The sequence below is a fragment of the Canis lupus genome, chromosome X, assembly GCF_011100685.1.
Source record: "Canis lupus familiaris isolate Mischka breed German Shepherd chromosome X, alternate assembly UU_Cfam_GSD_1.0, whole genome shotgun sequence".
Lineage (NCBI taxonomy): Eukaryota > Metazoa > Chordata > Mammalia > Carnivora > Canidae > Canis > Canis lupus.
In genome coordinates this window covers 81011734-81037448 of record NC_049260.1, presented here as the reverse complement: position 1 = coordinate 81037448, position 25715 = coordinate 81011734, and the positions used below count along the sequence as shown (strand labels likewise).

Genomic DNA, 25715 nt, shown 5'->3' with positions numbered 1-25715 from the left:
ATTTCCTCCCTGGTTATTGGCCTGTTCAGGTTTTCTATTTCTTCCTGTTCCAGTTTTGGTAGTTTGTGGCTTTCCAGGAATGCGTCCATTTCTTCTAGATTGCCTAATTTATTGGCGTATAGCTGTTCATAATATGTTTTTAAAATCGTTTGTATTTCCTTGGTGTTGGTAGTGATCTCTCCTTTCTCATTCATGATTTTATTAATTTGAGTCTTCTCTCTCTTCTTTTTAATAAGGCTGGCTAATGGTTTATCTATCTTATTAATTCTTTCAAAGAACCAACTCCTGGTTCTGTTGATCTGTTCCACAGTTCTTCTGGTCTCGATTTCGTTGAGTTCTGCTCGAATCTTTATTAACTCCCTTCTTCTCTTGGGTGTAGGATCTATTTGCTGTTTTTTCTCTAGCTCCTTTATGTGTAAGGTTAGCTTTTGTATTTGAGTTCTTTCCAGTTTTTGGATGGATGCTTGTATTGCAATGTATTTCCCCCTTAGGACTGCTTTCGCTGCATCCCAAAGATTTTGAACGGTTGTATCTTCATTCTCATTAGTTTCCATGAATCTTTTTAATTCTTCCTTAATTTCCTGGTTGACCCTTTTATCTTTTAGCAGGATGGTCCTTAACCTCCACGTGTTTGAGGTCCTTCCAAACTTCTTGTTGTGATTCAGCTCTAATTTCAAGGCATTATGGTCCGAGAATATGCAGGGGACAATCCCAATCTTTTGGTATCGGTTCAGACCCGATTTGTGACCCAATATGTGGTCTATATGGAGCTTTAGATTATGCAGCAGCCATAGCAAATAAGTCATGAAGAGGATAAATGAGGTTAAGGGGTTCATACAGGAAGCATGAACTAGAAATAACAAGGTTCATTTCACAATGACAACAGATTCAATTCAGTAGAAAAAGATAAAATTCTTAAATTTGGCTGTACACAATACCCTAGAGTCAACATTTTTTAAACAAAACTTGATAGAAATAGTAGTTGGTACATCTGTAGTCATAGGACGATTCTATCATACTTCTTTCTGTAAATGACAGAATAAGCAGACAAAATATATTGGTAAAGCTATAGAACTGCACTGTTCCATACAGTAGCCACTGGTCGCATGTGACAATTGAGTACTTGAAATGTGGCTAGTTCAAGTTCAGATGTTCTGTAAGTGTGAGATACACACTGGATTCCAAAGATACAGTATGAAAGAAAAGGAATGGGCAGTGAGAAGTGGAGACATGTGAACTGGGGTAGGGGGTGAGGGGCAGGCATTAACCCCAGAGTCCTCTCCATGGCTGCCACTGGCTGGGCTCAGACCCGCAAAGTGGACCACAGGCCCCTTGCCCCAAAATCCATGATCTGATGGCAGCGGTGGTAGCCTCTCCAAGCTGGACTAGCCAGCACCAGGGTCTCCAGGCTCAACTCTACGTGTCCTCAGAGAAGCCTTCAGCAAGCTGCCAAGGATGCTGTTCAGTGTGGCAGGGTTCTAGGTGGATGCCAGCTCAGCCATTTCTTCAGGCTGTGAGCTCTATACCTGAGATGACTGCTTTGTCTCGACTGGACAAGGACTCATCTCATGAATTTTGGAGGATGGGCACAATTCAGCCCATAACAGCTAGTAAGAACATAAAAAGATGCTCAACATCATTAGGCATTAGGAAAATACCGATTAAAACTGCAATGTGATACCACTTCACACCCACTAGAGTGGCCACAATAAAAAAGATAAACAAGTGCTGGCAAGCATATGGAGAATTTGGATACCTCATACATTGCGGATAGAAGTATAAAATGGAGCAGCCACTTTGGAAAATAATTTGTCAGTTCATCAAAATACATATAGTGTTAGCACTATGACCCAACAATTTAACTTCTAGGTACATACTCAAGAGAATAGAAAGTGTATGACTGCACAGAACTTGTACCATGAATGTTCATAGCAACATTACTGGTAATAGCCAAAGGGTGGAAATGATCCAAACCTACATTGACTGTTGAATAGATATACATATTGTCATATATCCATACAGCGGAACACTATGCAACAATGAAGAGGCATCAACTGCTGATAGTTGGCTAACACAGAATGAATCTCAAAAGCATTGCACGTGAAAGTAGCCAGATACTAAAGGGCAAGTATTACATGATTCTATTTATATGAAATGGCCAGAAAAGTCAAATTGATAGAGATAGTAGATTACTTCTTACCTGGGCTGACAGTGGGAATGAAGAGCAAGAAACCCTTTTTTTTGGTGGTGATGAAAATATTCTAAAACTGGATTGTGATGATGCACATACAACTCTAAGATTACTAAAACTCATCAGATTGTGCATTTGAAATGAGTGAATTTCACAGTATGGAAGTTGTATTTCAATAAAGCGGTTTTTGAAAGTATATGAAAATGAATAAAATCTTACAAAATAAGAAAGGCTACATCTGTATGATTCCATTTATATGAAATTCTAGAAAAAGCAAAACTAAAACTATAGTGATAGAAAGCAGATCAGTATTGCCAAGGGCCAGGGGTCAAGAGGGGATTGTTCAAAAGGCCTCGGGGAGTCTTTTTGAGCTGATGGAAATGTTCTATATTTGGATTGGAGTGGTGATTATAACGAGTATAGAGTTTCTTTAAAACTCCACAGACTGTTTAAAATCAGTAAATTTTATTGTATGTGATTTGCACCTCAATAAAGCTGATTTTAAAAATGCTTTAAAATCAGTGAAAGATTATAACAGGCTCTTCACAAAAGATGCAAGAATGGCCCATAAGTACATTAAATGAGGCTGAACTCGATCAGTCATCAGTGAAATGCAAATTAAAACTACAATATGAAACACTACTACACACCCTCGAGAATGGGCAAAATTAAAAAAGAAAATTTAAGAATGCCAAGTGCTGACAAGAATGTGAAGCAATTGGAGCTCTCATATATTGCTGATGGGAATGCAAAATGATACAACTAATCTGGAAAACAGTTTGGAAGTTCCTTATGAAGTTAAAAAATATATATATCCTGTCATTCCCATTCCTGGGTATTTAACCTAGAAAATGAAAACATGATTCCAAAAAGACTCATACCCAATGTTCCTAGCAACATTATTCATAAGAGCTAAAAGCTGGATGCAACTCAAATGACAATGAACAGGTGAATGGATATTTGAATTGTGGAATATAAACAAAAAAATTGTGGAATAGTCATAACTAATGGAATACTAAAAAGAATTAACTTCTAATAGGCAACAGCATAGATGAATCTTATAAACATTATGCTGAGCAGGAAATGGCAGACATAAAAGAGATCTTACAGTGTGATTCAATTTCCATGAAACTCTAGTAAAGGTAAGTTTAATATATGGCAGAAAGCAGATCAAGGCTTTCTTGGTTGTGAGGGTAGGGGAGGTTGTTAGGAACCTGGTTGGGGAACAAGGAGACTTTTTAGGGTGGCAAAAATGTTCTATACCTTGAGTGTGGTGTGGGTGTATAAATTTGTCAAGCTCATCAAAATACACACTTTGAGTGAGTGCATTAATGTGTATGTAAATTATACCTCAATAGAACTTATTTTAAGAAATGATCAGGGAAATGCCAATTTATTTTTTAATTTTTAAAAATTTTTAAAAGATTATTTATTCATGAGAGACACACAGAGAGAGGCAGAGTCATAAGCAGAGGGAGAAGCAGGATCCCTGCAGGGAGCCCAATGAGGGACTCAATCCCAGGACCCCGGGATCACAACTGGCCCAAAGGCAGACGCTCACCCACTGAGTCACCCAGGTGCCCGGGAAATGCCAATTTAAACCACAATGAATTTGAAGTCATGCATTATGGACTTACCAGAATGGCTAAGATGAAAAAAGGAGACCATCTAAGCATTGATGAGGATACACAACTACCAGAATTCTTTTGTTACTGATTGGAGTGTTAATTGGCACAGCCACTTGAAACACCACTTGGCATCTATCAAAGCTGAACATGTATGTGCCCTATTGACCCAGTAATTCCACTCCTAGATATGTAAAAGATACATCCCAAAGAAATATATCAATAAGGGTATCAGAAGACAAATGAAACCACATTGAGAGGGTGACAGAACATGAGAGACTCCTAACTCTGGGAAATGAACAAGGGGTGGTGGAAGGGGAGGTGGGCAGGGGGAATGGGGTGACTGGGTGGCGGGCACTGAGGGGGGGAACTTGACGGGATGAGCCCTGGGTGTTATATTATATATTGACAAATCGAACTCCAATAAAAAATATACAAAAATAAAATAAATAAAACCCTTTCTTTTCTACAGCTCAAAGGAGCTCCTTTCTATTTGCTAAATGGGATACTGCCCAATTCATGACTTGTTCAATAAAACCAATTTGATCTTCAGAAAAAGAAAAAGAAACCACATTATTCATAATATTCCAAAGTTGGAAACAACCCAGACGTCTATGAATGGTAAAATGCATAAAAAATTTATAATATTTCTATAGTGAAATATCACACCACAATAAAAGGAAATGAACTGTCTATATACTATATGAATGAATTTCACAAATGTAATGTTGAGTGAAAGAAGCCAATGATATGATTCCATTTATATAAATTTTTATAGGAGAAACTAATCTGCGGTCTTAGAAGTCAGGATCATGTTTTTTTCTCTGGGGAGGAGAGAAAGAGATAATGAATGGGAGGAGGCAGGAGGGAGGCTCCTGGGGTGCTGGCAATATTCCATATTATGCCCTGAGTGGTGGTTGTATGGGTGTGTTCACTTGGTGATAATTCATTTAAATGCATACTTATGTTATATTTTAATAAAATAATGTATTCAAAAATTCAAAACACAAGGTAAACAAGGAAAAAGGATATTTCTCCAAGCTGTTTTCCATCTACCTGGTTGCCTTCCTCAGAGAAAATCACCAAAAGGTGCATCTTAATGTGCCTTTTTAGATACATCCTGTGCAATACAAAAAATAAAAATAAAAAGCTTTTTTCTTTTGAAAATTTGTAATTTAAATTATCATACTGTGAAATGACTTTTTCATTTGGTGTACAGTTCTCTGAGTTTTAACACAGGTATAGAGTCATGTACCCACTTTTTAAATCAGAATACAGAATAGTTTCATCAATCCCCCCAAATTCCCTTTATAATCACGCCCTCCCTTGCCACTAGCCCCTGGCAGCCACTATCTACTCCCCATCAATATAGTTTTGTCTTTTCAAGAATATTTGTTTTGTTTTTATTGTTTAGAAATTGAATAAGTTTGAAGAAAAAGAAAAATATGTTTCAGACCCATATTACATCTTTGTTTCTTTACAAATTGGTAATCAGACAAAAGCCAGTATTTAGAATTCATCCATTTTCATATTGTTGATTCAGGTCTTGGCTTAGGAGAGGAACAATTAGTCTGGGCATCTGAAAATTACTAAACAGGAAGAAGAGAGCCACAGCTAATAGCAATTTTCAATTTTAATGATGTGAGGAGATTCCTCCAGGAGTGGTAAGCAAGGAAGTGAATAAGTCTCACTAGTTAAAGAGAGATGCTTAGGATACCATTAATCAGTCACCAGGGAATAGGTAGCAACTCTTAATAAATTACTGAAAGAATGACACAAAAAAAGCAAAGTCCCTGAGGTGGGGATGAATGAAATATTTCTCATGTCTTATATAAAATATGACTGGTCCTTGGCTCTTTCTCCTTTTATTACCTCTTTCGAAAATGTGAGGACATAAGCTACTCTTCCTAAAATACAAGATTAACAAATTAGAACAATAACAATTAATGAAATAAATAACAAATAATGAAATGGAAAAAAAATTACCTTATTCATTGGAATTTCAGGGGAGCCTGAAGAAAGTGTACATAGGACTGGTGGGCTTCACCATACATACAAGAGAAATAGCCCAGAGCAGAGCGAATGTCCTATGTTTCTCAAAGTGCTTTAGATGGCAGGGAGAGTCCTATGTGGAGAGTGTGGACTTGTGGAAGGTTATGAACTTGAGGGATCAGCTTGAAGTGAAAGTGAGGAAAAAAATGGAGGACCAGTGAGATGGCAGATGGCTATGTGCTCCTTGATATAGCCTTTCTCTCCTATAACCTCACAAGTCTTGGGGGGGAATGCATAAATCATATGTGCTTAAGTATAATGTGATTTCTTTTAGAAGATGGTGAGAGGGTTGCAGTCTTGGGCCAGGTTCTGATTAGAGGCCTCAGGAAGCCTGTGTGTAGTTAGAAGCAAAAAATGATTCAGGGAAACGTAAGAAAATAGAGACAAAATCACAGAAAGAACTGTTTCCTGTGGTCCTGGTATTAGGGTTCCAGCCAAATATACTAAATCTTTGATGAAGGCTACAGTAGATATGGTGACTTGGTACTCAGTTCCATTCCACCCTCATCCTAGAGTGTCATCCTGTAATGCAGATGATGGAAGGCACACATACCAACACACTTCCCAGACCTCCTTGCAGCTGAAGCTCTGAATATGATTTAGGTTCAGCTAATCAGATGCATAGGCATGCAATTTACAAGGGTAATATGGCTTGTACTTCATTTCTGCTGCCTGTCCTGAGAAGCACAGTGGTTGAGTTGTGTATTCAGGAGGTTAGCAGAGGTCCCACGGTCTAGGTATTGACTATATCGGAGTCCAGAGGTAGTGATAGGATATCCGTTTTGCTGGTGCAGGTTGTACTATATGTGGCATGTTTCTGGAACTGATAGCAATAGTAATGGCTTCCCGTCTATGGCAGTAGTAACACGGTTCTAGAGCTGGAAATTTCCTGACCGTATGGAGAGACAGCAGCACTCTGATGGCTTGGCTTTGTGGTGTGCCTTTGAGAATCATTCTTAAACGCTTGGCATCTGTTTCTACAGCTCTCCTAAATTATTCTCTAAGCCATTTTACACCCTGTAATAAATTTCTCCCTCCTTAGACCAGCTAGAGTGTCTTGTGTTCTCTGAAATTGAATTCTGACCAATAAAGAATGTAGTAGCAGGAGTGCTTAAAGGTAATAGCATTTCAGAAAGTGGGAAACTCAGATCGATTAGATAGCATGATTGGATTTGAAAGCAGTGATGATACTATTAGTATTAGAAGATGGGATGTTGATAGTCTATGACACATAATGGCAAACTGATCAAATTATCACAAGTGGGCATCTACAGTGAAGTGTCTATTGATGGAGCAGATAACTGCTACTACAGATTATTTTGGCGCTAATGATACCCAAAAACCATGGAGTGGAATAACTTCTAATTGTGCTCTAGAGGCTTAAGAAAGACAATGGCAATCTTAGGATTTAAATTCTAAACTCAAAGAACAGAAGACTATGAGTTTTTATTCTCTTATTTCCTGTTGACACAGAGCTGGCATAGCTAAAAATTAGAGTCCAATCCCATGGGTTGCTAAATTACAATGTATGCCAAACTCACAGCCTTGTCAGGTCACTTTTATGAAAGTAAGGGCATTTATTTGATTAGAGTGAGACCTGGTAGAATAGAAATGGGGATATTTGAGTGAATTCAGAAGACTCTAAGTATTTCACCAATGAGCCTTACTTGCCAGTGGAAGCATGCTATTTGATGAGGCTGGTTCTGCCTTGCTTGAACCAGCTAGGGAATATTGCTTGAAGGGAATGTTCCCTTACTTAAGCTACTTGCAAGGGAATGTCAGTTTTCCTCAGGTACCATTCCTATCTCCACTCATTGCTTCCGGACCTAAAACTAGAGTTAAGTCACAGAATGCTCCAAGGGTACAAGTAAAAGTCTGAACTGGGAGGAGATAATTATGAAATTTTGCTAATTTATCATGGAAGAAATCTGCAGAATATGCATAGGAATGTGTTTTGAGGATACTATACCACGGAGAAAGGAATGTAATTTTAGATTAGGCCAAATATATCAACACCTTAATACTTATCAGAGATTCTGGATTCAATAACTAGTTTGCCCAGCTGAAAGTGGTTCTTTTTGGCTCAGTTGACTGAAGTCAAGTCTGAAAATTAGCCCATATTAAATGAAGTTGATATGCCAGATATTCCTTAGTATAATGTACAGGAGATACTCCAAAGGCTTAAGGAAATAGAAACAATGGAGTACATTTATGATATATGACCCACTAACCTACATCCTAACCATGTCCCCAAGAGGATCGAGGGGATGTTCTCTTTCCCAAGACATTGAAAAATATATCAATGAGAGGAGCCTTATTATTCTTGAAATATGCAATACTGGTAGTCTTCAGTAGCCCAGGGATAAAGGTAAGAGATGCTGCCACTGAAAGGAACTTTCTTATTTCAATGAGAATAATGGGATCCTAGAATGGCAAAGACCAAGTGGCAGCACTTAATGACAAGAGATAGGGTGAGCATGGTTAACATGATAGAAGCATGGCCAGAGATATAATATGAATATTTGGCCTTGCAGAGAAGTTTGATAGGGGCTAATTGTCCTTCAGTTTCCTTAGATGGAAATAAATAAGCAGCCTACTAAGTTTTAATTGATCTGTGTAGCCAAAAATCTGTGTCTGGTGAACAAAGATCTAATTTAAGTCATTGTTATTGAGATTCATGGCCTCTCACCTAGTTTGCAGGCCAGAATCTGTTCACATACCCAGAGGCCCTTGAAGAGAAAGCCAGGTACACTTGAGGAAGAATTCCACAATACCATAAGTATGTAGTAAATTTTCTTTCTGGCTTTTTTTCTTTCTAGCCAGAGGGGGCCTGTGGCCACTTACCAGGGTAACCATGACTGGGCAACTAGAAATACTCATACTTTTCAGAGATTGGACACTGACGCTGAACTCACAGTTATCCACAGCCACTTAGAATACAATGGTCACCCACTGATGAGAGTCAGGGCTTATGGAGTCAAGAGACAGAATTTTATCCTGAATCCATCTACAATGGGTCCAGTGGATCTGCAAATAATCATATGGTTATTTCTCAGTTTACGGATGTATATTTAAAATAGTCACACACAGCAACTGACAGATCTACTACATTTGCTCCCTGACCAGTGTAGAAAGGACTATTTATGGTAGAAAGGGCCACGTAGGGTTTGCTGTATCTGTCAATACCATATCCCTGGGGAAATCACAAAGATGAGTGCCACGAAAGATATGAAGGATGTGTTTGGTTATATGGGAGGTGGAAGAGAGATTTCTATACTATCCTCATTTAACTTGCCTATTTGGCTTGTGCAGAATTATATATGGGTTTTGGAGAATGACAGTTGATTATCAAACTTTAATCATTAATCCCAAACAGGATTTTTTTAGAAAGCTACATAAATCATAAGAAACTGCAGAACATTGGAAAGACCAAGATCTTAAAAGTGGCACAAAGGAGACATTACCTGCAGAGGAAAACAAATAGAATTAGAAGCTAGGAAATCTATCACCTTGCTTCTGGGATAGGGGAAAGATGTTCTGATAACAGAAATGGAAGTTGGAGTATGATGTGAGATGAAGGATAAAACACCCTTTTACTGGTTTTAAGCCTAGGAATGTAGCTACCAGGGTAATTTGTGTGCGTTGCTTTGAGGGATCTAGTGGTATAGGGCTCCCAGTGTCACATATATCAATCTTACTTTAAATAGCCAAAGAAATGGATTCTGGCTGGTAACAGTGGAAAAAGACTTTATTGAACTGTTGAGCTCATGGATCCACTAAGAAGTTCCCTGCAAAAGGAGCAATAAAGTCTGGACATCCAAAAGCACTTTAAGTCCTATCTCAGAACCAGAGTGTTAATGTGAAGATGCCACCACTGCCACCAGAATATATTCCCCAACTTTCCATCCTGCTCTGCTATGTATTAAAAAATTTCAAGGAGAAGCATCTGATTAACCAATCCTTGGTCACGTGGATAAGCCTCTAGCTGACTACCAGCTTCTTAGCTGGGGCCTCCAGACCTACAACCAAAAGGAAATAAATTTTGCCAAAAACCAAAGTAAGCAAGGTCGATTCATCCCCAGTTGAGGTTCTCTACATGAGAACCAGTCTGGCAGATTCCTTGGTTGCAGCCTTGGTGAGAGCCTAAACATAGCACCCAGCTAAGCTGAGCCCAGATTCTAACCCATTGAAATGGTGAGATAATAAATGTGTTGGGGTAACTTGTTACACAGCAATAAAAAACTGTCATTCTAGCCTCTTAATGTACCTCTCTGTACTGCAGAGGCTAAAAAGCTAAAAGGATATTTTCTAGATTCCCTTGCAATTAGGATTCTGGTTATATTATAGGCCAATCAGATGCATACTCATGAGCCTTGAATGGCAGAAGGGAGGTGAAGGCTATGCTTCTGCCATTTCTGCTGGTAAACATGGTTGCGAACATGTTTGCTTATTCTGTGGCAATTTAGTCACTAGCTTGTGGGTGGTGAGAAGTGGGATGCTTGGCCTTTTTTTTGCTGGCATAAATCATAGCAGGTGGAGCATGGATCTGTAAGTAGCAGCTGTGGTGTTGATTTTTCATCATGGTAGCAGGAAGTAGCAGTTTCCTAATCATAGAAGAATTAGCAACTCCCTTGGTGGCCTGGTTCTGTGGTGTAGTTTTGGAAGTTGTTCTTGAAAGTTCAGTTTAGAGTCAGTCCTCTTGATAGTTCTGTAAGCCACTTAATGTCTAGTAATAAATCTTTTCTGGCCTTAACTAATTAGAGTGAATTCTGTTCTCTGCAACCTTACCTTAACTAATAAAGGAGAGAAGTCCTCAAGTGATAACTAAGTGTAAATAAAAATGCATTGTAATTAATAATACTAATATCTTTTAGTAAACAATTTTTCGTGTTCACTATAATAGATTTGTAATATTTATTTTTATAAAGACAAGTAAAGCCACCTTATAATACATTTAATTTAATGTATAAGGTATAATGCAGTGGTTCAGTTTAACACAATTACATAAGATTTTTAATATTAAGAACAACTCATTTGCTTAACAAGGTAGCAACTATAAAACTATGTGGTCATTTTATTTCTCCTGCAGACTCAGAAAATAAATGTTTGCCTTTTTAACTTGCATTTATAATCATCTTCCAATTCAAAAATCTAAGAATTCAATTTTAATTAAGATAAGCTAAACTTTGATATTCAGACTTTAAAAGCATATCAATTATTAGTAACAATGCTCCTAAGTATCTCTTTTTGTAAATGTAACTGACAAAATATTCAACAGTATGTGCAATAGTGCCTTTGTATATAAGCATAGAACCTTGTATCTTTCTAGAGCTACTATAATTTAACAAACATTGCAAAATAGCAAATGTATGATAGTGTACATATAAACTATTCACTAAGCTCTAAAATTTGGACACATTTCAGCAAATCATTTCTGAGAAAAGGCACATTAGCTTATTTACCAACTCTATGTTTAAGTGATAATTTCTTTGAAAAGAAAAAGTTGAGCAAATCATTTTAAAGACAACACTAGTGTTTGGCCAAGTCCAACTTATGAAGTTTAAATGATCAACTTAAAATTCTTGAATCGCTTTGAAAATAACATAGTCTATGATGATGAAACCCTCTGTCTTTGTGTTAGGCCTTGTTCACAGTGGCCTCTTGTCAAAGGCTGACTAAACCAATTCCTTTCCAGAAAGGGAGACGTCTTCGGTTATTCTAAAGAATTTTTGCCCTTTTATTGTTTCATATCTGAAAAGTCAAAGGGCTTAAAACCAAAGCCTTTTGTCAAATAAGAAGCTCCAGTGGATTATCTCTCCCCTCTCCTACGTCAATTGATTAATAAATTGCTCTTGTCAAAAACAGCACAGAAGATTGAATAGGTTTGATTGCTTTTTTTTCCCTTTAAAGTGCTAACAAAGCCCACTATCTCTAAATGGACTTTCATTATAATGACTGAAATATAAGCAGCATAAAATATGGAAATCACACATCTAAATCAGATAGATGGGTCAAAACTTTTTAGATAGACACCAGCAATTACTTTAACTATCATTACACACAAGTATACTTTATGAACTTGCCAAATTAATACAGTAATTCAGTCTATCTAATGTAGCTTAAAACATGACTGGTGAAAATTCAAAATCTAAAGCTAGAACCAAAGCAGTCACAGGATACTCTGAGACAAATGCCACAAACAGCAGTGCTCAGAATTTCAAGTAATTGCTCAGTCTAATGAGAGACCTATATAGTTAACTGTATTGTTTCTTAACCCTTCTATGAGACTGGCTTTATCCAACTTAAAATTAAATCCAATATTGTTTCTCCTTATATTAGCCCAGAATCTTTTGAGTTCTTGACTTGTTTTTATCAGTAACAGAAGTGTGTCAGCAGCTTCTGTACCACTCAGGTAGGAAGAATGTAGAACTTACTAAAAAACGATTTATTATTAGAAAACTAAACTAGATTAACTTTAAAAAGTTAGTCTTATTTCAGTTAGATAACTTGAAAATGAGGTCCCCATATGGTAATCACTTAGATAATAAAGGCTATAGATCTAAGAGCCCAGAATTCTAAAGCATTCTAATAGAACTGAGGCAATTTGGAAAGTAGGGTTTATCAATGACAAGTCATCATCAATAATACTCAAACATAACATTACATTTTCAAAATTGTTAGTAATTCATATGTAAATAGCACAAATTAGGAATTTTCTTACTAAAAGTGATATGGTAGTGCCCCCTGGTGGGAACATTTAGAGTATTTCCCTGATATCGCATAACACGTGAACTATAAAAAAGTTCATTTGTAATGAAGAATATCAAAATTAGAGATTACCACAAAGCAATGAATCACTGTGCTTTCACATATCTTCCTTTTAATCTTCAAACACATTGGTAACAAGATAAATCCCTGATCCTATTCCCAAGAATCAGGCTAACAGCTACAGCAATCTTGGTAAACTTGTCTATAATAGGCAATTCCTGTTAAGAAACTTATATCTTGGTTCTACAACTTAACTGAGAGGTCTTTGCATTTTCTAGTTTCACTTTTACATCTACGGGTTTTTCAAAAAACCTCACCAATGCTGGTTCATTCAACAAAGACGCAAGAATCTGTTCAAATGCAAATGACCACTGAGGTTCTTCCCTCAGAGAGGAGGGATCTTTCTTCAAGTGGCTCTCTGTTTTCCCCTCACTGGGTCCTCCAGAAGCACAGACTGTACCAGAGAATTCTTTGGCTGATGCTGTAGGGCTATGTAGTTTCCTTCCAACTTCTTCCATCCTGAGCAAAAGGCTGGTTACAAAAGCAATGGCTTGATATAACGACTCTTCTTCAGGGTCCCCATGAAATAGATTATATAGGGTCTTTGAAAATTGAATGAATTGTGACTGAAAGACACAAGTTAGAAATAACATATTTTTAATAAAAAATAGTGAAAGAGAATAAAGGGGAAAGGAGAAAAATGAGTGGGAAATATCAGGGAGGGAGACAGAACATGAGAGACTCCTAACTCTGGGAAACAAACTAGGGGTGGTGGAAGGGGAGGTGGGCAGGGGGTGGGGGTGACTGGGTGATGGGCACTGAGGGGGGCACTTGATGGGATGAGCACTGGGTGTTATTCTATATGTTGGCAAATTGAACACCAATACAAAAAATTTTTTAAATAAATTTATACAAAAAAGAAATACCATATTTGATGTTAGATTTAGCAAAAAGAAAGAAAACTTAGAAGTAAACAGTCTCCTATTTAGAATTTGTACCATTTAACCCTTGCCATAGAAGTTAAAGAAACTAATGATTAATTCCCAAATAAATCTTGGCTCTAGAAAGATGGGTATGAACCATGGAAGAAAATTCCTTTTAAATTAAATTCCTTCTCATACATTGCCTAATAGCAATACATTATATACATATATTATATATACAATAATTCTCGGGCAGCTTACCTGACCGCATTCCCTCAATGTTAGGTGGTACTTTTTTTTTTTAAAGATTTTTATTTATTTACTTGAGAGAAGGGGAGGGGGAGAGGGAGGGAGAGAGGGGAAGCAGACTCCCTCCTGAGCGCAGAGCTTGATCTCACAACCCTGAGATCAAGACCTGAGCCACCCAGGCGCCCCAGTGGTACTTTTAATTAGGCAAATTCCCCTATTTCCTTACACATGGATTGTTCATTCATTAACCAATCTTAATGAAAGGCTTAATAATGAGTTCCCCTTGATCTTTCCAAAGGGCTAGAGTGGGCAGCTCAACTAGGACAACTTAAATTTATGGAAGAACATTTTGGGAACTATCTAGTAGTACAAGGTAGCTCTACAGGACCCATTTAGACGTGTTTCTCTTTAAAGGCTGCGGTGGGACCCAAGTGGAGGAAAAATCTGGTTTGTTTGCTAATTGCCCCTAGATAATCCAAAGACATTTCTAAAAGATATTTGTCAATTAAAAAAAATACAATTCTAACACAATAGTCCTATAAGTCAATCATCCTTAACAGAAAAGTTTATCTGTAAGTAAAAAGCAAATGCAAAGGATATACTTAATCAAAATAAATAGTACCAAACTTTTAAGTTTTATTTCTCTCTCTACCTTAGTGTGTATACTGCTTATTTAGAAAAAATTTTAGAATAAACATCATATTGATTCACTTAAAAAAGTACTTATTCAGCTACCAAATTACCCAGTCCACGAGGAATACTGTTATTTGATAGTTCTCATTTTGGTAATGTTCTGGAAATCCTCAGTATCTACACCAACAGATTTTAAATTTAAAAAACATATGAACATAAACTGACTGAAGGGTGCTTAAGAAAGAGATGGATTTAGAATTGTATCAAGTAGTAGTCATTAGTATTGTTCCAGCAGGTTCAAATACAAGATGATTAGAAACCAGCATGTGACCTATTTTAGTGACTTCTTATTCCAAGTACCTAGCATTGGGTCTGTCATCTAGTAGGCACTAAAAAAAATGTTTACTGAATAAATGAAAACTTCTAATAAAGCTGGAAATAAGAAACACTGAAATGTATGTTTATACATACATCTTTTCTAGAGTCACAAATGTTGTCATAGCAGAGCAACTATTCTGAAACACTAAATGCATTTAAGTGTTTAAAGTAGAAAGCCATTAAAAAATTTGTTCCTACTCTTCTGTGCTCGTCTGAAACTTACAGAGATGATATATAGATTTAACTATTTTTGTAATAGAAGATTAGCTATTTTAGAGTTGGATACACCCACATTCATAAAAACAAACAAGAACCTAGAATTTTTTCTTTGAAAATACTCTACCTGATTCATTCTTGGTAAATCCTTAATGTTTTCTTCTTTTTTGGAAAGCTCATCTTCCCATTGACTTAGATATGCTTGAATATCAACTTTTCCTTTGCCTGTATAAGTGGAATAAAACCATTTCATAATGAACAGTTTTATGAACATAATATTTCCCCAAATCTCAGAAGGAATAATTACAATTGGAAATTATTTCATTAAGATATAAGATTCCACCTTTTAATAACCCAGGAAATAATCTGATTTTACCTTTTATTTCACCCACTGGCTTTCAGAATGTGTTTTCCATTTCCATTAAACTAAAACTTTTACTTTGGGGAGGCTGGGGACTAGGGAAGATGTGAAGTGAGGGAGAAGGATGCATTTTAGATTAAACAGTATACCCTGGCTTGACAATGTAAATTTCATTTAGCTGTCCTCATGCATACTATTAAGTTTAAAATAGCTTCTATGTGATGTTATTAATATGCAGATTCTGAAGTTGTCCATGGTGGCTCTTAAAAAAATTTAAAAACCTACTATCCATTCATTCCTTTGAAGAGTTTAATGAAGATATTTAATGATTATAAATAATTACTTAAGGCCATTGGAAAACTAGGTAGATATACTGAACAACCTAGGGAAGGTGCCATATTTAAACAGATCTTTAGCAATTTATTATTTTCTAACTAAATGTTACTCAGAAACATGAGAAGAATGATGGACTTCTGGAGAGCAATTTGATAGCCTCAATCAAAATATTAATGTGCATATTCTTTGGCACAGCATTCTCATACCTCTATGATTTTATCCTATCCTAATGAAATATGTATGAAAGTATCCTATAATGTAAGTATAAAGTGTTTGCTGCAACATAGTTTGCAATATAAACAACTGGAAACAACCTAAATGTCCATCAATATTGGTCTAGTTATGGAATTATGGTACAACTAATCAATGGAATACTCTATGCCCATTAAAAAGAATAAGACAGATCCAAATTGTACTGACATGAAAACACATCAATGATATATCACAAAATTGAAAAAGCAACTTGTAGAACAGTATTTATGGAATGTTTCTTTTTTTTATAAAAAAGAGATGTCTATATGTGTATATACATAGGAATGGGTCTGGAAAGGATATAGAACAAAATGTTTTCATATTTACTTCAGGATGGAGTTCAGTGGGAGTATGAAGACTTCTGTTTAAATTTCTTTTATTATTACTCTTGTAATTAATAAGTATTTTTAAAATAGCAAAATTAAATGAATATGGGTCATTTACTATAATTTCTGAGACTTAAGTATCAAGACAAAAAAGACTAAAATGTTAAACTAAACACAAAAAAAGTGAAAAAGCTCTTAGAACAAATCAATGTCCTTTAAAAAGAATCCACTATTTGCCTTTGTGGCTAATTCTATTCACAAAAACAGTAACTTTAACTAAATGATATTCCTAATCATAATACCTTTTTCAGGGCTGTTTTTTAATGATGCCACTTTTTTCACATTTGGAGGCTTGGAAACTAGAGGAAAAGAAAACAATTGCATTTTGTAAAATATTTAACAAATAAGTACCTTTTGAAAGTAAAATATTTTATAAAAAGACTTGGGTACATGTTATCTTCTTCAATTCAGGAAACCATTTTTATTTATTTTAAAAAGAGTTTTATTTATTTGTTTGAGAGAGAGAGAGAGAGAGAGAGAGAGAGAGCAGGAGTAAGGGGAGGGAGAAGCAGACTCGTCACCAAGCAGCAAGCCCAACGTGGGGCTCGATCCCAGGACCCCAGGATCATGACCTGAGCCGAAGGCAGATGCTTAACTGACTGAGCCACCCAGGCACCCCACAAGAAACAAATTTAAGCTGACATGACCTCCTCTCATCAGAAGACAAAGTATTCAAGAACGTTTATAGTAGAAAGAACGCTGGGAAAAATCTGTATGAAAAAAAATCCTAGAAGTATACCAAATATTATTTATTTTTGGGTGGGGTTTTCTTCCTTATGATCTTCTTCAAACTAAACTGTGTTACTTTCATTATTAAGAAAAAAAGCAGGCGGGAGGTCAGAAGACTGAGCTACTCATCCTGATTGTGGCAACACCTCATTGTAAATTCTTGCACAAGTCACTTCTCCTTTCTGGGTCTCTGTGCCCTTATCTATATATATTAGTCTCTTCAAACTTATTGTTCAAACAGTAACATATAGTAACTACAAACATACATTAAAAAGGACTTAGACCTTTATAAGACATTCATGTTTATGAAAAAAGAGGTAAAGGACACAAAAATAAGTTTATAACACTTCTAAATTATGTCCTGGAGACAGACTCATCCCTGTCTCCTATACCTACAGTGATTTATAAGTATTCACTGTTTGAATAATAGCTATGACCTTCAATCATCAAAGATTCTATTGTTTCCACTGTATTTTAAGAAGGCACGAAAATCATTGGATACATTTTAGAAATTCTGCAACATAAGTAGAAACAAAATGCATGTTTTTTCTAATCCTCCAGTAGACAAAAAATTCCATAAATCAAAACCCAAAACACACTTCAGTTAATTAGTCAAATATTTATGGGGTACTTACCATGCATTTAGCACTGTGCTAAGTGTTATGGTAGCACAAAAGAAATATGAAGTATTATTAACTCAAATTTTATTAATGATAGCTGGGTAAAAAATTATTTAAGCCAAGAAGATCTCTATGAGTGACTAATCATCAAAAAAAAGATACATTTTAAACTGGTATTTACCATGGAGCTGACTGAAATAAAGTAATTCTTCCTTGGAAAGTTCATCTCCTTTTGAAGGATCCTTACATTTCACTTCAGTATAAGCTGAAAACAGATAACCCGAATCAATTTACTAATAATAAGGGACAGAAATGGGCCCTATAATAAGTGATCAAGCATATCTGGGGGCAGAGAGTTAAAAGGTCACTGTAAGAAAGACATGTGAAGAAACGTACAAGTGGTACTACTCTATAGCAAATAACAGGAAGTAGTTGATCACTTTGAGTTCTAGTAGTTCTCTTACTTGCTTTTCAATGGTTTTCTGAGAGCCATTACAAGTCGAAATAAAAAAATCTGGCATTTTGAAATCTCTGAAAATGTAACCTCAGTCATTTAAGAACATCTTCAATAATGAGGCAAACATGAATTTGAGGGCTTTAACAGATACACAGTGGTTTCTTTTTTTTTTCTTCCATTTTTGAGACTTCTACTTAAAGTCAATTCATTCCATGGCAAATCAGATATTCTGACAGTAATCTAACTTGACAATGTAAAGTCCTTCATAATTAAATTATTAGCTGGTTTATCTTTGGTTTTAAATGCTCTATTTGTGATCTGTGTGTGTGAAGAGTCAAAGATGGCTTTTAGATATTTGGTCTGGTAAAAAGTGGTTCCTGGCTATCCTAGGAAGACTCTAAAAGGAATCCCAGATGTACTTTTGACAAATTATGAGGTGCCACTTGCTTGTGTGAATTAGCCTATCTAAACTAAATGGTACTTTTGCAACATTCATTTAGCTTAAAGCCTAAGGCTGTTTTCCCAAAATATGGATCAGGCCTGGGAAAGGCAGCCTCTGAAGGTCAGTGGAAAACACCAAAGTAAACTGGCATGGTATGGTAATATTAGGGTATATGGTAGAATAGAAAAAAACCTAAGCTTTGGAGTCAGACCTAGGTTTGTATCCCAGCTACGCAATTTATTAGCTATGTGATCTTTGCCCAATAATTTAATCTTTCTAAGCCTTACTTTCCTTATCATCAAACTTGGAAGGATAATACCACTTCTCAGGGATATTATGAGAATTAAGTAAAAGAATACATGTAAAAGTAAACACCTCAACAGAGCAAGTGCTCAATATATGGGAGTGTTTTTTTGTTTTTTGCTTCCTTTTCCAAACGTTTAATATTCCTGCTGCCTAAATCTCATTTTTTCTGAATAATCTGTAGTATTCCATGAGTTTGGCAGCTTGTCGAAAGTTAAATTCTACTCCTCAATGACAATAACAACATCACATCTCAATATTATACCAATGTTCAAAATGTTAGATAGTTCTTATACATGAACTATCATTAAATTAACCTACTAACTGGAAGGAAACTTGTGAACCCATCTGTTATACAGAATCTCTTCCATAAATTTCACTATAACCTTGTATCAGCAAAAGTACTGGACATATGATCTATGGTCCCAATGAAGCAATGACCTTATATCATATTGAAAATTATGCTACTTATTAAAATCGAATATCTGCAATTATACTTGTTAAAATGGAATCAACTCCTGTACATCATTAAAGACTGTTAAACTCTTACCTGGAGGAATATGCAGCTTAAAAAGCAGCTTAAGCTTGTCAATGAAACTTCCATTGTACATTGTATCTGTTCAATAAAATTCAATTACAAATATTCAGGTTTTCAAAGATCATTCAATCCATTCCAGCAACACAGATTAAGATACAGATGTTAGCCAATAATTAGGATTCATAAACTTTCCATTACTTAAGCTAATAGTTAAACCACCACCCAGTCAGCCAGATTCTCTTCTTCAAGTGTAGAAGCAAAATACCCTTCATCAGAGGGAAAAACGCTCTCCTGCTAATTTCCCTTCCCCAAACTAAATTTTCTTTTTTTCTTTTGAATGAGGCCTTATGACTCATTTGAGGAGAGAACTCCTCTTCAAGGGTAATTCCTAATAAGAAAGTATGCCAGGGTGTGGAAAAGCAAAGGAACAATGTAACTGATGAACTATCTATAGGTACAGCATGTTTGTTAGGATTATTTCTCTATCACTTTTCTAGGTTATGTGGTTGATTTTTACTGAGGGGGGGAAGCTTCTCTTGAAGTATCCATGTGTCTGAATTGGGTGAGATATAGACATTTTCTTCCTTCATGTTAACCTTGAAAACATCCATATCTAAACAGCTTGCTTTTCTGAGAGTGTTGGGTCAAAACGAGACCAATATATTTAAGATTTAGTTACAAACACAGAAAAAGATCCACTTACTGCTAAAGCTGGGGATAATGTAACTCAGGCTGATAAAATCTGACTAAATTGACAAGAGCAGGCAGTACTAAGTATTTCTAGGCGTATCTTATTTTTTGCTTTTAAAAAAGAAAATTAGGGCAGCCCTGGTGGCTCAGCGGTTTAGCGCCACCTTCAGCCCAGGGCCTGATCCTGGAGACCCAGGATCGAGTCCCGAATCGGGCTCCCTGCATGGAGCCTGCTTCTCCCTTTGGCTGTGTCTCTGCCTCTCTATCTGTGTCTCTCATGAATAATTAATAAAATCTTTAAAAAATAAAAAAAAGAAAAAAGAAAATTATTGGACTTCACCCTACCAATTGCTGAGGAGAAGTCTTTGAAGTTTATAAGGCAGTCACAGTTTTCATCCAACAATCTGAATGTCCATAAGGCTAGCGAGTCTTTGTTTGCAGCATGAGCCCAGGGGCTCAACAACTGATATAACATTCTGAACTGCTGGCAGTCAATCTGGTATTGTTCCAAATATGGCAGACTGGGGTCATGGTACTTCAATACTGGACAACTCAAACACCAATAATAGGAAAAAAACAGCTCTTTCTATTAAGACAAATAAAAAGAGGAAAGTCAATAAGTCATACAAAGAATTTATAAAATTTATAAGATTATTTTCTGTTAAGCATGTCTACTAAAATAATTATAAAATATTTAAGAGTGGTAGGTGGTAAAAATTTTGCTTAAAAGTATTATTTTTCACTTGAAGAAAAACAACTGTACCTTAAAGAGGACATAAAGTTCATTCAATTCATGAAGGCTCAAATTCACATCTTGTGATACAACACGCACCTTTAAAAAGATTAAAAGCAATTTAAAATTGAACACTTCAGTATTTACACATGAACCCATTTAGAAATTTCCCTCTGGTAGAATAAAATGATTTTCTTTGAACTTTTTAAATAACAAAGATAAATACACCATTATGCCCTTTAAAAAGGCATTATGCCCTTTAAAAAGGTTGTACATAGACTACAGTTCAATTCTACTCTGATATGTACTTTCACCTTTATCCCTTCATACCCAGTAATTGCCAAAAGGACATCAATTTAATGTCTATAAATATAAGCAATGGTATTCTAAGTCTCATTCCATATATTTCTCTCTTGCCACGTAAACAGTCTGTCAAGTCATCAAGTGGGACTGTCATGAAATACTTCAAAGACATTGGGAGAGATGTGCATTCCCTCTCTGTGCCAAGAAACATAATCCAAGAAGTAATGAGCTTAGAAAATATGTAATTTTATCTTAACTTGACAAATAAGTATCAATGGTATAATGATTTTGGTATTTAAGAAACGTAAAAGCAAAAGTAAAAATAAAAATTAATAAAATAGTGGAAATTAAAAACCTAGTATACTCAATAAATAAAACAAAGAATTGGTTAATTTAAAAAAAGTAAAATAGACAAATACCTGGCAAGTGTGATAAAAGAAAACACAAATAAACATTGAGAAGTAAAATGATAATATAAACACAGGTATGGAGGTCATTAAAAGTATCCAGCACAGAGGAGGTAGCATTAACTATCTGTTGAATGAATTCTGTAAGCTTTATGTCATTATATCTAAAAGTCTAGATGAAATGGATAATTTTTTTAGGAAAATAATAAACTACCAAAATTAACCCAGGAAGAGCAAATTCTGAACAGACGAAATTGAAAAGGTAATAAAAAAATCTGCCTTCTACCAAAAGGCAGCTGATCCAGATGGTTTTATAGGCTCAATCACTCAAACTTTCAGGTAATGTATAATTCCTATTGATCTAAACTATACTCAAGCATAGAAAAATGTAATTTATTCCAAAATTCATTCTGACATGAGTGCAACTCTGATATGAAAACTAAAGTTAGCATATACACAGAAAGAAAATGTAAGCTAATGTCACTTCAGCATAGACGTAAAGAACATAGCTATTTAGTAAAATCATCAAAGCAAAATATTAAAAAAAATACGACATGACCAAATAGGATTTTAAGAATCCAACATAAGTCTAACATTAGGAATTCCTTAATATAATTTACTACATTAACAAAGCTGGAAAAATATATAATATCAAGATATGGAAAAGTCTTTTGATCAAAACTAACATTCAATATTCATTTTTTAAAAATGTCTGAACCTGAATGAATCAGTAACGCTCCTGGTCAATAGTAGGCTATTAGTATGGTTCACCCTTGAATAATGTGAGGTTTAAGGGTACTGAACCCTTTGCACAAAAATCAGCATATAACTTTTGACTCCCCCAAAACTTAACTACTAATAGCCTATTATTGACCAGAAGCCTTACCGATAATATAAATAGTGGATTAACATATTTTGTATGTTATATATATTATATATTGTATTCTCACAATAAGTAAACTTAGAGGAGAAAAAATATTAAGAAAAGCATAAGGAAGAGAAAATAAATTCACAGTACTGTATTTATCAAAGAAGATCCATGTATAAGTGAACCCACACAGTTCAAAACTATGCTGTTCAAGAGTACGTAAGTTTTTGGGAAGTCAAAAGTTATATGTGGATTTTCCAGTACACAGGGAACCAGGGCCCCTAACCTCTGTGTTTTTCAAGGGTCACCTGTACAGCATGTGCCTACTATGGTATACTATTTGGTACGTTAGGAAAAGTGAGGGAGGCCTATATGTACTGATATGCAATGACTAATATATTTCTGAGTGAAAAAAAGTAAGCCACAGAACAAAGTAACTGATATAATCTCATTTTAAAAACTATTATCACCCCATCACACATACACACACACACACACACACACACACACACATTTACATCTATAGATACATAGAAAAATATCTGGAAGGATATATGCCAAATAATTTTAATATTAGTTACTTCTGGGATAGGGAACTTTTATTTTTTTATATTTCTGTCATGTTTAAATTATTTACAGTGAACATGTATTGCTTATTTTTTAATGTTAATATATAAGAATAATAGCTCTATGCTAACTACATCACAGTAACGTCACTGAATTATTTAATTGAAAGCTAAACCTAGAATCTTCAGAAATGTTTATTTTCTCAGATTGGTGTCTCTGAGGATGTGGCCTTTAAGCAAACAGGTTAATAAAAACAATACATGCTTATGATAAAAGCTGAAATGGTACAGAAGGATGTATATACAGCAAAGTAAAACTCTCCCTCTCTCACCCAGGCTCTATTAATCCCATTCACCAGAGGCAACCAATATTAACAGCTTCATATGTAGCCACCCAAATATTAAAAAGGAGAGTATTTAAAAAAATAAAATAAAAAGGAGAGTATTTAAAACATACTGTTTTGTATCTTTTTAACCTTATCTTAGGTTTCCAAAGATAACAATATGTATTAGCAGCACTGACTACTATGTAGGTCAGCTGTTCTTATTGATGAAGCATGTCACAAATATGTTATGCTTAAATGCCTATATCAAGCATTCAATATTAAAGGTCAAAGAACAAAACATTTTGGAGAAATCAACATAATTCGACTAGAAGAAAATAATTTACTACCTCTCAAAAAAATTTATAGTAAGCTAAGCTCTGACAAGAATCTAGCTCAAAAGTTTAGTTATATTCATTTTCTTCACATGGAAAATCAACTTTTTAAAAGAACTTGGGAAAAAATGTTACTCCAATTAGTTTCCCCCCATAGGGTAGATACTCACCACATTCTGCTTTGTCGTTTCCTCTAGGGTCTGTATGACATATAATCTACTTCGACAGCGCATGCTGTGTATTTCTTCATAGCGAATATTACCATATTTCTGTAAAAAATATGAATTCAGTAGATACTCATTCATAATAAATATCCACTTTTCTTATAAATGAATTTCACCAGACTCAATTCTCAGAGGCCTTGGCTCTATTCCTACCTATTTTCCTAACTTGTTCAGTGGTTATGCAAATTTTCACCTCCCACATTTCAGTTTTTCTATATATTTCCTATATATTTCCTATATATTTACTAGAGAATTTCATCTACTATGTGTCTAGACTAAGTGCAAGAACATTGGAAAAATTCTTAAGTCTTTAAGAAGAGAATAATTTTCACCTTTTTAAAAAAGATTTTATTTATTTATTTGAGAGACAGCATGGAAGAGAGAGATCACAAGCAGAGGGGAGGGGTAGAGGGAGAAGCAGACTCCCTGCTGTGCAGGGAGCCCAGTGAGGGACTTGATCCCAGGACTCCGGGTCATGACCTGAGCAGAAGGCAGATGCTTAACTGACTGAGCCACCCAGGTGCCCTAATTTTCACCTTTTTATATGGTTATAGATGTTTAAAAGTGGTCATTATCTGTGAAAGCAAGTGAGTATTGTTTTATTATACATAATATTATATATATTATATATTATTATATTATATATATAATACATTATATTACAGTTTGTAATAGCAAACTGAAGGAATAACCTAGAACAGTTCACAGAATTCTTTTTTATACAATGCAATACTACTCAGCCACAGAAAAAATGAAATCTTGCCATTTGTAACAACATGGATGGACCTGAGGATATTATGCTAAGTGAAATAAGTCAGACAGGAAAAGACAAATACCACATGCTTTCACTTATAGGTGGAATCTAAAAAATAAAACCAAACAAAACCCAGGCTCATAGATAGAACAAAGCAGTAGTTGCCGGAAGGGAAGGGAGTTGGGGAGATGCAAAATGGATGAAGGGGATTAAGAGGTACAAAGTTCCAGTTGTAAAATTAAATAAGCCCATGGAGATATAAAGTACAGCATGGGGAATATAGTCAATAATATTGTATTAACTTTGTATGGTGACAGATGGTAACTGTACTTATTGTGGTGATCAGTTCACAATGTATACAATACAAATGTTGAATCACTAAGTTGTACATATGAAATTAATATAATATTGCATGTCAATTATATGTCAATAAAAATACACCAATAAATAAATAAAGTAAAACTGGATTTTAAATTGTCTTTACATATATTATTCTTATTCTTAATATACCACTAGAGATACAACTATCATTTAATCATTTAAACTATGCTATGTAATTATATTTGTGGTATAAAAAAAAACTTACCTCATTTGACTCTCTAATCAAATCTGTAATATCCACTCTAATATAATTGCCTTTTTCACCACTCACGTTTGAACTCTGCCTAACACTTGAAGGCAATGGGCTATCCTTATTAGTGACGCTGTCAAAGAACCTATCCAAAAGTGACAGTAATACAAGAATCAGTGGAAGTAAAATGCAGAGAAAATGACAGCTAATTTCTTCCTAGTTAATTAGAGGTTAATGTCAACCGAGAGGACAGAGGATGGTCTTATGAAGAAGTGGAACCTGAAGATAGTTAAGAATTAGGAGGACAAAGGAGGGGACTGGGATGGTGAAGAAAGTTTTTCAGAGGTAGAGAGGAGAGCATTGAGGAAAGCAAATAGAGTCCTCAGCAAATACCACATAGCCTAGTAAGAATGGAATATAGGGTATGTACAGGCATATAAGGAGAAATAAGAAAGGTACATTGAGGCCTTAACAGAGTACTC

General features: G+C 35.3%; 1 protein-coding gene across 2 annotated transcripts in view; it reads right to left on the bottom strand.

Moving 5' to 3' along the window:
- Positions 1-10807: 10807 nt before the first annotated feature.
- The window catches only part of TBC1D8B (TBC1 domain family member 8B), a 68688-nt gene continuing 53780 nt past the window's right edge, over positions 10808-25715 (bottom strand). For both annotated transcript variants that reach the window (XM_038587995.1, XM_038587994.1), the window contains exons 13-21: positions 25249-25378; positions 23855-23953; positions 20913-20981; positions 20495-20735; positions 19472-19537; positions 17901-17984; positions 16613-16669; positions 15163-15260; positions 10808-13262 (exon numbers count right to left, since the gene is read on the bottom strand). In XM_038587995.1, coding sequence (XP_038443923.1) covers positions 12867-13262; positions 15163-15260; positions 16613-16669; positions 17901-17984; positions 19472-19537; positions 20495-20735; positions 20913-20981; positions 23855-23953; positions 25249-25378 — 1240 coding nt within the window. In that variant the 3' untranslated portion in view covers positions 10808-12866. The remainder of the gene's footprint in view (positions 13263-15162; positions 15261-16612; positions 16670-17900; positions 17985-19471; positions 19538-20494; positions 20736-20912; positions 20982-23854; positions 23954-25248; positions 25379-25715) is intronic.